This window comes from Pelodiscus sinensis, chromosome 2 (genome assembly GCF_052426305.1).
Source record: "Pelodiscus sinensis isolate ZL-2025 chromosome 2, ASM5242630v1, whole genome shotgun sequence".
In the NCBI taxonomy this organism is placed as follows: Eukaryota; Metazoa; Chordata; order Testudines; family Trionychidae; genus Pelodiscus; species Pelodiscus sinensis.
In genome coordinates this window covers 41,827,866-41,841,615 of record NC_143053.1, presented here as the reverse complement: position 1 = coordinate 41,841,615, position 13,750 = coordinate 41,827,866, and the positions used below count along the sequence as shown (strand labels likewise).

At 42.6% G+C, this 13,750-nt stretch overlaps 1 protein-coding gene across 2 annotated transcripts in view; it reads left to right on the top strand.

The window, feature by feature from the left end:
- Positions 1-13,750, top strand: part of INTS8 (integrator complex subunit 8) — an 83,381-nt gene that overhangs the window by 40,417 nt on the left and 29,214 nt on the right. For both annotated transcript variants that reach the window (XR_016348700.1, XM_075920360.2), the window contains exons 12-14: positions 3,496-3,671; positions 10,980-11,113; positions 11,937-12,047. Coding sequence is in view for 1 of the 2 variants with exons in the window: in XM_075920360.2 (XP_075776475.1) it covers positions 3,496-3,671; positions 10,980-11,113; positions 11,937-12,047 (421 nt within the window). In the remaining variant the exon portion in view is untranslated. The remainder of the gene's footprint in view (positions 1-3,495; positions 3,672-10,979; positions 11,114-11,936; positions 12,048-13,750) is intronic.

The following is a 13,750-nucleotide window of genomic DNA, read 5'->3' as shown; positions in this document are numbered from 1 at the left end:
GGCGCCCGACGCGTGTGGCCCCGCCCCCGGGCGCCCGGGAGCCCGTAAAGGTTGGGGACCACTGCTTTATTAAGTATATCTTTCTGTTTTGTTACTAAAATCATCTTTAAGGCAATGATTTGATTCTTGTGTCTTGCAAGGTAACAGGAGGTGTGTGTGTGTGTGTGTGTGTGTGTGTGTGTGTGTGTGTGTGTGTCATCTGACTTCTTAGGCTAGTCAGAGAGAGTTTGTTTTCTGTGGGGTTTTTTGTTTCTTTTTTCAAGTTCTCGCATGGCAAAAGAGCTTGGGGTACCCTTGGCGAAGGAATTCAAGTGTTCCTTCCTGTTTGTTCAGGGTTCTTTAAAAAATGTCTTAATGGTGGCCACCTATCTTTCAGAGCCAGTGCATCTGTGACTCTAGGGAGTTGGTGTGTGGCGTGCTTTTTTGTTAAAGCAGAGCCTATAGAGGCAAGGTATTTAAGGTCTTTTGAGGGCCCCCACCTTCTGCACTCAGAGTGCCAGAGTGGGTAACAGCCCTGACACCAGTCATCCACTTTTATGAGATCCCTTTGCAGTCTGCTTTGGACTTAACTAAGAGTTACAATCTTAAGTAATTTTGCATCATCTGCAAACTTTGCCAGTTTGCTGTTTATCCCCTTTTACAGATCATTTAGGAATATGTTGAACTGTACTGGTCCCAGAATGGATCCCTGAAGGACACTATTTACTTCTCTCCAATGTGAAAACCGACCAGTTATTCCTACCCTTTGTTTCATGATTTTTAAGCTGTTACTGGTTCATTGGACTTTCCCTCTTATCCTGTGACTGCTTAATTTGCTTAAGAGCCTTTGGTGAGGGACATTATCAAAGGCTTTTTGAAAATGCAGTAGGAATAGCATATTTTCATCCTTTTTTGTCCAACATGATTGTTGATTCCCCTCAAAGAATTCTAGTAGATGGATGAGGGATGATTTTCCTTACAAAGGCCATATTGACACTTTGCTGTAGTTTGTCAAGCAAGTCTTACGGGTCCTAATTTGTAACCTAAAAAGAATCCCACAAGGTGGGAATCTCTCTCATTGAAAACAAATGTAAATAGTTCTTTTAGCATCTTCACAGTTTTATTTTCCTTCAATGCTCCTTTAGCTCTTTGATCATCCAGTGGTCCCACCTACTGTTTGGCACATTTCCTGCTTCTGACACCTTTTTAAACAGTCTGCCTAATTGCACTTTGACTCGACAGAGTTTATGCACCTTTTTGTTTGCTCAGTAGGATTTGATTTCCAATTTTTAAAAGATACTTTTTTTTGTCTCTGCCTCACTTAGTCTTTTATTGGGTTGTTCAGCCATAGTGGCATTTTTTTGGAAGGGGGCTCTTTTTTTTGCTGGGGAGTGGGGAAGGTTGTCGTTTGTGTAGAATATATACTTAATTTGAGCCTCTGTTTTGGTGTTTTTAGAACATTTCCATGCCACTAGAAGATGTTTTGCTCTTGTGATGGTTCCTTTTTAACTTCTTTTTTACTAGCTTCCTCATTTGTGTGATGTAAGGATATTAAGGACTAGTTGGCTAGTTAACTAACTGATAAGCAAATGCTTATCGGATAGTCCAGTTGACTAGTTGATTCCCTCCCCCGCACTCCACCCTACCCCTCTTGTTGCCTCTATTAGATAAAGGCAGCAAAGGTGAGGGAGAGAGGAGGTACTTCCAAGCAGCAGCGCCACGCGGAGCTGACCCTAGGCTCCATGTGGCGCTACCCTTTTGAAACGTAAGTACCCTAGTGAAGCCCAGAGTCAGCAGGACTTCCCTCTGGCCCTGGGCTACGTGCGGAGTTCTGCATTCCTCCATTGAAATGTACATTTCGATGGAGGAATGCAGAAGTGTCTATTGAGTAGTTGATGGAAATTCCATCAACTACTCGACTAGTAATTTACTTGTTAGTTAACATCCTTAGTGTGATGTTCCCCTTTTTGAAGTTAAATGCTGTTGTGGTAGGCTTTGTGGTATCCTTCTATTGGTACCCTCACAAGGATATTAAATTTAATTTTATATTATGGTCGCTATTACTGAGCAGTATAGTTATAAGGACAGGTCTCTTTTGTTAGGCCCTCTCTGAGGGCTGGCTGCCCAGCTCCGTGTCTTCTGCCCAAGGCCCTGCCCCTTTTGGGAATGCTGAGCCAGTCTCTTCTCTCACCCTCCTCTCCCACCCCTCATCTCTTGCCCAGCAGTCTAAATCAATGATTGCCTCTTCCCTTGAGGGTTCTAGAACTAGTTGCTGCTCCAAGTAGTAGGTATTTAATGGTGTCTAGAAATTATCTCTGCATCCCATCCTGAGTTGGCATGTATCCAATCCAAATGAGGATCATTGAAATCCACTGTTTTTTTTCTATTTGCATAGCCTCTGATCTTCTCTGAGGATTTCATAATCTTCACCACCATCCAGGTTAGGAGGCTGGTAATAAATTTCTTCTGCCTACTCTTATTATTCAAGCATGGAATTTCTATTCATAGGGATTCTGTGGTGGTGTTTGATTAATTAAAGATCTTTACAGTGTTTGAGTGTTTTTACATATAGTGTTACTTCCCCACCAGTACAACCTACTGTCATTCTTGTATATTTCATACTAGACTATTAACATGTCCCGTTAATTATCATTCCACCAAAAACAGGGGGGAGGGATATTTTATACATTTTAAGAGATTAATAAGTTTGGGTATGTCTACACTACCACCCTAGTTCGAACTAGTGTGGTAATGTAGGCATACCGCACTTGCAAATGAAGCCCGGGATTTGAATTTCCCGGGCTTCATTTGCATAAGCCGGCCGGCGCCATTTTTAAATGCCGGCTTGTTCGAACCCCGTGCCGCGCGGCTACACGCGGAACGAGGTGTACAGATAGTTCGGAATGGCTTGCTAGTTCGAACTATCTAGCCCGTGCCGCGTGTAGCTGCGCTGCACGGGGTTCGAACAAGCCGGCATTTAAAAATGGCGCCGGCCGGCTTATGCAAATGAAGCCCGGGAAATTCAAATCCCGGGCTTCATTTGCAAGTGCGGTATGCCTACATTACCCCGCTAGTTCGAACTAGCGGGGTAGTGTAGACATACCCTTTAGGACTTAACATATTTTGTATTAAATTGAGGTTTAATTTAAACAGGATTATTTTGTAAAGGAAAAGCATGGTTAAAAAATCCTTTTTGGTAATTTACCATGGCCACAAGCTTTGTGACCTTGGACAGGTCACTTGAAGTGTCTCATTTCCCCATTAGTAAAATACCTTCCATACAGGACATTATGGAGAGAGATTTATTAACGTGTTGTGGCTGGATATTGCTGTGACTCAAAAAAGTCTTTAAACAAATGAATCCGTATAGTTTCTACCAAAGGGAATGACTGAAATATTTTATCTCCAGATGGAAATTAAACTGCATTAAGTTGTTTTTACTGCATACTTAAATGACATTTCAAACTTTTATTTCATTTCAAAGTAATCTTTCTGCTAATGAAACTTTTAACTTAGGAATATGTGTTTGAGTTTGGAAGATCTTCAGCTTGTCTTCATGATTTCCTCTCATGAATTGTTCATAACTTTACTGAAGGATGATGAACGGAAGCTGCTCATTGATCAAATGAGGAAAAGATCACCTCGAATCAATCTGTGCACTAAACCTGTGACTTCGTTTTATGATATTCCAGGTGAGTTCATTTTCCAACATGTTTCCTAAAATGCTTTGAAGTATTTTTTTTTTTCATGGTCAAAGTGACAATTTTAGGATGTATGCTTTAAAAAGAAAAACTTCAGACACTATGTTTCCTTTCTTTAGTCAATGAATCTGTATGGTGGATCTACACTTTTAGTAGGATAGGCCTGTCAATTAAAGGTGTGGGTTTTTTCCACATTATGCCTGCCTAGTGTATATGCAGTTCCACCAGCAAAGAACTTATTTTCCTGAAATAGCTTATTTTGTTGTGGAATTACATAAATATTGCCATACTGCATCAGACCAAACGTCTGTCTAGCATAGTATCTTGTTTTCCAAAAGTGACTAATGCCAGGTGCCCCAGAGGGAATGAGCAGAATAGACCAAGTGATCCATTTCCTGTGGCCCATTGCCAGCTTCTGGCAAGAAAAGACTAGGGACACCATCCTGACTAATTGATGGCCCTATCCTTCAGGAATTTGTCTAGTTCTTTCTTGGAGCTGGAAAATCCTCTGTGGAGACTGTTCTTCTGAGAGTGCACAGGGCCATTTAATCATCTTCTGCTATGTCTGTGTAGAACTCTGATTCTCGGCAACTTGAAAGGCATAGTGAATGGATGTACAGCAATAGGGTTCCCAAACTGAAATGGAGCAGTAGACAGCGTGCATATACTTACTTTAGCACCAGATCACCTTAAATCAGATTACCTCAACAGAGAGAGGGTTTGAGGGCTGGTGGTGTGTAGTTTTTTTATTTGTTGGGGGTTTTGGGGGGGGGGTTTGTGCTTATGTACGTATTGGTGGATCTTTGGGGTGCTTCACTGACATTAGTTTTGGCTTGTCAGAAAAGGTACATGCAACTTTAAGAACACAGAAATATTCAGAAAGTTGAACGCTAGCACTTTCTTTCCTCATCAGAGCTTTAATTATCACCAGTGGCAATTCCAGTAGTGATTCTGGGAGATCCAGTCTACCCTTTGCTCCCCTGGCTCCTGAAGCCTTACACCAATTGCTTCAACAGCAGCAAGGAAAGATTCAGCTAGCAGCTCCGTAGGTGCAGAATGACAGTTGAATACACCTTTGATAGATTGAAGGGATGCTGGCATTTTTTCCTCACAAGATTGGATCAAAGTTGAAAAAATAATCCTAAAGGTTATAGCTGCCTGTTGTCCTTCATAATATTCGTGAAGGAAAAGGGTAGAATTTGCCACTGGGTTGGGCAGTGGAGGTAGAGCAGCTGTCGGTTGAGTTTGAGCAACCAGATGCAAGAGCTCTTCTAAGCTCAATGCAAAGATATATAATGGAGAGGCTTTGAAATAGTACTTTTAACAGTGAGCCACAGTAATGTATTATGCTGGATTGTGCTTTCTTGTCACATGATAATAATTGTGATATGTGGTGTTCATCTGTGAATATAACACCATCACTGTGATTAATTTTGTGGTGCTTATTGTATGTATATGTAAGTTGTTATACTCTGTTATAGATTCTTTGAGTTGTCTCACTAAGTGGAGTAGCAAGTAGGTGCTTTGAGAACTCCTAGGCACTCTGCAGGGTATGTTGTGAACTAATAAAGATGAATTATTTTCCAAATCCTAGAATTTTATTCTTCAACAAAACCAGTCCAAGAAGAAATCTGCAGTTTTAAAAGCAAATACATTTAAAACCTAAATTACTGGAACAGAACTTAACAAGGGGAAAGAACATTCACCACCATTTTACCTGCACATACATCAGTCATGACTTTCATAGGTCAGTGTATGTGAAGCTGAGATGACCCTGAGGAACATTAAGGGCAAAGTGGTAGGAGCAGAAATGTGGTCCCTGGCACCATGGTGAAGATGGGTGGCAGGGGGTACTGTAATGGTGTTCTCCATGCACTGCAAAAGATGGTAAGCCTATGATTGATGAACCTTTAGATCCACAAGAGTCTAGAATCTGTGGGCTGTCAAGAGAAGGCCCATTATGTTTTTTTTCCTCATGTCTGCTGTTTTCTTCTCCAGGATATCTGCATTGATCACCCTCTAGGCCCCTTGCTTACAATCAGATCCAGCACTGGCTTAACATATAAGATCCTGCATCCCAAGTACCCTTCTTTCTCCTGATCTGTCTCAGGCATTCCACGGGTGTGCATTAGGACTCTCTCAAGATTGCAGCATCTTCAGCTAAAACAAAAAGAGGTTTAATTGTCAAAGTAATTACAATGAAAAGTAAAAGTGAAGATTGAACAATCCCTTCCCTTGCTCCCTTAAAGGTTTAAACAAGGCATGCTTATTGACATTTGCTTCAGAGTGCTTTTGTACAGTACCTCTCTCAGCACCATTCATGCTGAGTATGGTCTGCCAGAAGTAAAGGGAGTTGCTCAGTTGTATGAATCTGAGTATAGAGCAAACAGTCACTGCATGCTCAGGCCATTTTCCACAGGCTGTCAGAAATGTAGCTAATATCTCACTCATGAGTGTAACAAAGGCACAGAAAGCACAAGCTGGTACTCCGAGGCTGCCTTGGCCTGTATGCTGATAGCCTGTGCACTGCAATGGGGCCCTGACGAAGACATCTCTGCCAGAGGAAGAAATAAGGCTGTTGTACCTAGAATCCTTTGGGAGAGGATTGTACAGTACCTCTGTGAAAGTTTAATTGAGAATTCTCAGACAGATTCAGGAGACATCCCTGTGTACATTCGGGGTGCATCTAGATTACATCCCTCTTTTGACAGAGGGATCTAAATCAGATGCTTCGAAATTGCAAATGAAGCTGGGATTTGAATTTCCCGCACTTCATTTGCATATTCATGTCATGGTGCTATTTTGAAAGTAAAACCGTGGTCTAGACCTCATGGTTTACAGGATCTTTTGAAAAAAGCTTCTATTTTCAAAAACTGCATCTAGACAGCAGTTTTACTTTCGAAATAGCGCTTTTTCGAAAGAGTGCCATGATGTGAATATGCAAATGAAGCGTGGGAAATTCAAATCCAGCTTAATTTGCAATTTCAAAGTGTCTAATTTACATCCCTCTGTCGAAAGAGGGATGTAATACAGACACAGCCAAACTGTTTTGCATGGCCCCTCTTGCCTACAGAGAAATGAAAAGCAGTTAACAGCTCACTCTCTACTGTATTAGAAGAGAGAGCACTACAAGTATATTAATGAAAAGTCAGTAGCTGTATCCTGTCAAGTTGGGGCACCATTAGTAGGTCATTGTAATGGGGAAAAACTCACCTCCCCCCCCCCCCAAAGTTCTTTGCTCTGCATAGGGCTCACCCATTTTCAGTTACTAGGAGTGAAGGGACTATGGTGGAGCCTAACAGATGTAGGCTCCCAGCTGAATGTCCCCCATCCTCCTCCTACTTTGTCTTGTTTTTTTATGGCAGGGCTTGTGGTTTGACCTCCTTAAAGGTATATGCAGTGATGTTATGGTCTCCATCAAATATGACATACTGCTCTTTGTGAAAGTGTCAGGTTGCGGCTTGGCATCAGATTGACTGCTGGCCTCCCTGGCCTTCTGATAGCCTGATGCAGTTCCATCATTTTCATGTGGCACTGTAGCTTTCCCTGTGTTCTTCTCATGTATCCCCCATGCAGTCTGTAAATGTCCATGTATATAGGGCAAATCCATAGTTGTGCTTGCACAGCCTCTTCTCCCCATAACTATTCCAGCAGATTCAATATCTACTGTCTACTCCATCAAGAGTGCAACTTGTGTGTGTAGCCTGCATGGTCAGCTGGGTAGTTGTACCCAATAATAAATAGCTGCTAGGTTTTCTTGCCAAGAGGAACAATCGGGAAAAGGCATTTAAAAAATGTGTGGGGCTGTAAAGGAGAATGAATGGGGCTTCCAGTGTCTGGCATTGTGGGGAAACTGCTGCAGGAATAATAGGATTAAAAAAATAGTGTCAGCACTATTCAATGCATCTGTCTTAAGTCAATCATGGCTTAAGGCTGCTTGGGGAGGCGGTGTTACTGCATTGCTGTAATGATGATGTGTTTGTGGGAGATTAATTTAAGTGTAGACACATGCACAGCTAAATTGATGCAAGGTAGTTTATGTCAGCCTAAATGAAGTATAATCTAGGCCTGAGATCTTCGGTGGTATCATCTCCCATGTAGAGAGAGGAGGCTTTCAGTTTCAGGTCTTGGTTATTTCTTTTTCCATGCCCAGTCCAATTTGAGTTATGCCTAGCAGGTCGAGGACTTCAGCACGGTAACAGCTTGACCTATTTATAGATTTTGCAGGTTTAAATTAGATTTTTTTTTGTAATTTTGACAGTTATCAGTTTGTTTATTTTTAAGCATTTTTTTCCAGTTTTTATCTAGTACAATGTTCTGCAAATTGTAAGGGGGTCAGACAACAATCAATGATAATAGACGTATGAAATTCAGAAAATTTAACTCCTAAAATGCAAATTGTCACATGTCAGTATACAAAGAAAATATAGGTAAACAGCTAAATTCTCAAGCATTTTTTTCTTTGTCTACCAGTAAATTTCTATTATTGATAGAAATATTTTTGTCAGTTTCTGTGTGTTTGGTGAAATCTACATTTATCAATAAAAATAAAATCCTTCTAAGTCTGCCTAAGTAGCAGAAACTTGCCATACTGTGGAAGCCTCCCTTGTGCCATAGAGATGACAAGGAGGTAGTATCTTTGCAATTAATTCTTCAGGCCCTTCCATCTACTGCTATGAATAGGGAATTGATCCAAATTTTGCACTGGAGTGATTGCTTTGTATGGCCGATGCTGGAAAATAGGAGGACTGCTATATGTGAATTCCTTCCGGGAGGTGGAAGTAGTTTATTTTCTCCCAGATAGTTACATTATCTTGTTTTGTCCTTACTTTGTTCTTCCTTGCCTGAACTCAGCTGTCAGCCAAGAAAGAGCATGAACTCTTCCAACTTCAGGTCAAGCCTGTAAAGTTAACCTTTTCAGTCTAACTTATTATAAATAATGGTTAAGATTGCCGTAGTCACTCTTTCCTGATAACAGATTAGCAGTGTAAATGCTTAATGAAGTACAGGCAATCCCGCACTTACGACCTAATTGGTTCCTGGAGAACCGTCATAAGTCGAGCTGTCGTAAGTTGAACCCTGTTCTCCCATTGGCACAGTGATAAAAATGGAGGTTCTGTTCCTGGCCTGATTTGCCTCCTGGGAGTTGTAGTCCCCAGCGTGCCAGGTGGAGGCAGCACGGAGTGAGCTGCTCCCAGAGCCAGCTGGGGGCTGTGCCAGGTGGAGGTGGTGTGGTGTGAGCAGCTCCCAGAACCGGCTGGGGGCTGTGCGTGCTGGAGGCAGTGCAGTGTGAGCTGCTCCCAGAGCCAGCTGGGGGCTGTGCCTGGTGGAGGTGGTGGCCGGAGCAGGAGGGTTGTAAATGCAGGGGCGGGGGTCATAAGTCAGGCGGTCATAATTCGGGGGTCACCTGTACTCTGCAGTCCTTGCCCAGGCATTTTGCCCTCTAAAACTGTTACTTGTAGATTTTTACAAAATCTGATATACGGAATTCTAACCTATCTTGCCAGACTAGATCTTTTTCTTTTTTTCTGCAGCGGGGCCTACTTTTCACAGTAAATTATTTTTAAAGGGTATACTTTAGGTAAGAGTCATGGATATTTTTGATATGGACATTTTTAATAAAAGTTATGGACAGATCACAGGCAATAAAGGGGAAGTCCATGTCCTGTCCCTGACTTAAAATATCCATGACAAAATGGGAAGCTACTGGAACACACAGAGCCATCTGGGAGCTCCCTCCCAAGTCTCCCCACCACAGTGGGGGCTCAGAGCTCCAGGGTTCCTCTCCATTCACAGCTGTGGGATTCCCCGACAACTGTGGTACTGGATTCCCCTAAAGCACTTAGTATCTTCTGCCATCTATCTCCCACCAGCATCATGGGTACCCTTCATCTCCTGGTTCCTGTGGGAGGTGGAAGGATAATGCAGCTCCCAGCTGCTGTGGGCTGAAGTCACTGAGGTCTTAGGATTCCATGGCTGTCTTGTAGTCTGTCTTACAGTTAGGTCTGTAGACCTGATTTGTGACAGTGGATTTTTGGCTGAGCAAAGCAAGGCCTTGCCATCAACTTGATGGCGTGCATTAGTCACAAACTAATTTTTGAATGCTGCATCCAATCAGTTCTAGAATTCTGGACTGCCCCTATTCATATTTTGGTGAGAAGGGTGCAAATTGGAAAGTAGCAAAAAGGCAAGCGTGGAAATAGTGCCCCTGGCATCTGGTTTTCAAATCCATCAGAAAGGCACCTTTTGTTGTTGTTGACCAAGAAGTAGTTGACAGCAACCATTGACATTTTTCAGCATAACAATACCCATTCTAGGCTCTTCCCATATTCCCAATACCATTTTAAAATGTTGACACACTTAATGACTTAACTGTGGGACGGAGGTATGCAGGGAGGCATGTGCAATCCGTGATATGATGGAGGGGGATGAGTGAATGCAGAACAGAGTCACTGAAGTGGGTAGGTTGGGTTGCAAGAAATACTAGAAGTCATTCGTCCAGTCCTGTACATAGGATGCTTTGGAATGGCTGTCCCAGTCCCTATGTTTTGGGTGGCCCTGCAGCAGCTGCCTCAAACATTCTTTGGAAGGGAACTGTGGAGCCCAGGGTGGTCTGGGGAATTACCCAGGGGCCTGGTATGGGCAGCAACAGGTGTTGGCCCTCTCCATTCCCCTCATAGTTGGGAGCTGGAGTCATTCAGAAGCTGCTCTGCTCCTCCCCGTTGGATGCCTCTCTCACCCAGTCTGAAGCACTTAGCTTCACCAGGGCATCAAGAAGCAGAACATCTTAGCCCCAGGCTGCTCCACTTCCCACCAGTGTGGGACACAGTGGGCTGGTAGAGGGCAGCAGGGTGAAACAAAGGAGGCTCCTGCCACTGTGGTGAGTGTGGATGGAGGTGACCCCTGCTGCCACCCAGTACCAGACTCACCTCGCGTTGCTCGGAGGGTTCATTGAGCAAGAGGGCAGGTAGGGATGGAGGCAGAGCAGGAGCCAGGGCAGGGCATATGGTGGAGATTGAGTCACACCTGGGATCCTGGGGGGGCCTTGTCCCAGGGTCCCTAGGGATGGCCTTGCCAAAGGTATCGGGGGATGTAATGTTGACAACTCAGGAAGCTTGTTGAAGGGAATAGACATGTGCAAGAAACCCCTGGTAGGTGCAGTATACTTGATCTACAGAGGCAACCAAGTGTGTGTGTCTAGTTTATTATGTTTTTAAATCTTATTTTTTCACCAAGGTGCTATGTGATGGGTATACCTTATTAAAAATAAACTACTGCAGCTATCAATCTTTCTTCTAGCCTCAGCAAGTGTCAATATCGGCCAGCTGGAACATCAGCTTATATTATCAGTGGATCCCTGGAGGATTCGCCAGATTTTAATAGAGTTGCATGGCATGACATCTGAACGCCAATTCTGGACAATTTCCAGCAAGGTAAATTATTTCTCAAGTATAGCTTAGGGGTGGGAAAAAATATGGCCCACAGCCCAGATTCAGCTCGTCAAACCAGCAGATCTGGCCTGCCACTGTCCCACAGCCCAGTAGGAGCGTCAGGCAGGCTTCCTGCCTGCCATGTGCTGCTCAGAGCGCCTGGCTTCAGGGGGCATGTTCTCTATACTGCAAGCCCCTGGTGGAAGGAACTTCGTACTCATGCTACAAGCACTTCTTAGGTAGCGTGCAGTAGAGAGAGCACATGGTCCCTGTAGACAGCTGCTTTGAGTGGTCTGCAGGAGCAAGGCAGCCAGAAAACCTGGTTGAGGCTCCTGCTGGCCAGGAGCCACCCAGGTAAGCACTTCCTAGCCAGAGCCTGAACCTGCCCCCCAACCCTCTGTTCCCACCCCTACCCCAAGTAACTCAAACCCTCTACTCGCAGACCCTTCACTCCCCTCTTGCATCCCAGTCCCCTTCCTCGAGCTCCCTTCTGCACCCAACCTCCATCCCAGATCCTGTACCTCCTCCATTAATATTATGGAAGAGTGTGGCTCTTATCAAATAGTTGGAGTGTCCTCCTCCCCCATCAAAAATTATTGCCCACCTCTGGTATGTGAAGTATGTAAAGTAGAACCTCAAAGTTACAAACATCCGAGTTATGAATTGACCAATTAACTACACACCTCATTTGGAACAGAAGTACATGGAAGAAACTGTTCTTTTCTTTGAGTATTTCATTAAGAATCTGGTCACTAATGTTTTATATAGTGGTTTAACGGTTCAAAAATCTGTTCCCATTTATCTGTTCTATACATTTTTCTCTTAGTGGGAAGTGCCAAATGTTTATGGAAGTGTTATCCTTGGAATTAAAGACAACTTAACTAGAGATTTGGTCTACATCTTGATGGCAAAAGGTTTACACTGCAGTGCAATTAAGGTGAACAAATTATATATAAAAAGTAAAAATGAAGAATTCATGGTCTTGGTGTTTAATACAGATCATTTGCTTATAAATCCTTTTTCAAAAGGACTTGACTACAGCGTACATCTCTGCCTTTCTCTAGTAGTTGCTCATGAAAAAAACTGCTCTGCAGTAGCCTAACCTACTAACATATTGATAAAAGCAGATGTATTCTTGGTGTAATAACATAAGTCAAATGAGGGGTGTGTGGTTTTGTTGTTTTTGTGGGTTTTTTTTTTGGTAATGTACAAGTAAAAGCATAGAGTAGATTTTTGAAGCTAGGATCTGAGTCAGGAGATTTAGCATTATAACAGGGCTGTTAAGGTTAGAACTAGCTTTGTGTTTATAGCTTCATTGTTGTAAGTGTTCTAGAGTCCGTAAAAGATTGCCTTAAAATCTGGTGTGCCTCAAGGAACACACCATGTGCTGTTTGAGGCCACTTGACCAGGAATTTGTTCCCAATGTACAGCCCCTGGAGGGAAGAACAGCTTTTTTTGTATGGCACATCTTAGCAACGTTTTTTGCTCACAGATTAGAGTATAATTCAAATAATTGAATGCTTAAAGGCTATCCCAACAGACTGTATGTTACTGATCAGCCCTTTGGGGAAAATTAGATTTAAAAGGTTGGCTTCTCTATATACATATACTGAAGCACACATGCCTAAGGCATTACACTGAGCAAGTGTGCAGAGAGAAGCTATCTGTTTGGAAGACTGTTTATACATCAGTGTCTAGGTTGCTCCAAGTTCGTGCTTTAGTCATCGAGTCTGAACACCACACTAGGCTCTGAGTTCAGATCCAACCCAGGGCAGAAATCTGAAGTAAAAATAGCACATAATTTCGCCAATCTGCCTCTCTCAGAGCGGGGTTTTATTGTGAAGGAAATGTAATCTGAGTACAACAAAGTATCAGAAGGTGTTGAAATTATTTCCTTAACCTGTAGAAGCAATTACATAGTGGGAAGAGAAGGATGGAGTGGTAGAGTAGATGGGGATTGTTTATCTCTGAGATCTGATATCTCTCCCTATCCCCCATGTGAGCTGGGACCTGGGGGTTTGTGCAAAGATCTGATAATTTCCTCATTTTCAGAACCTTGAGTTTTGCTAAATTCAGTATTCTGGAAGGGCGAGCTATCACTGAGCAACTTTGATTCTGTGTTAACGAAGTTTGTCATGTCTCTTTTTTGCCATTTAATCTATTTACAGCTCTGCCACAAGAGTCACATCATTTAACCTCTCTCTGTGCCTTGGGGGGCACATGACACAATTAATTTAGTCACCTAATACTTTAGTATAGCAAGTTAAGGGGGAGTTTTTACTTAGGATACATTAATGATTAATATAGTAATTTATCAAAATGTGTCAGACTTCTTGCAACTAGCTAACACTTTTGCTGATTCTTTTTAATGAATATTCAGTGTGTGAAACTCTGTTTCTTCGCCTCACCATTCCTGATCAATGAGCTAAGGGTGAAACTATAAGAATTTTATAAATAGAAACATTTCAGAATGCTTTGAGTGACTTTTTTCCTTTTATAATATGTTGTTCTTCTGAACCTTTTTATTTTGTTTGAAGAATTTGAGATTATGGAACTCAAGTCTTTCGAGATCTGAAATTTACTTACATTATTCAAATATTAGCTTGATTCTGAAAGAATGCACAACACCTGTTACATAGG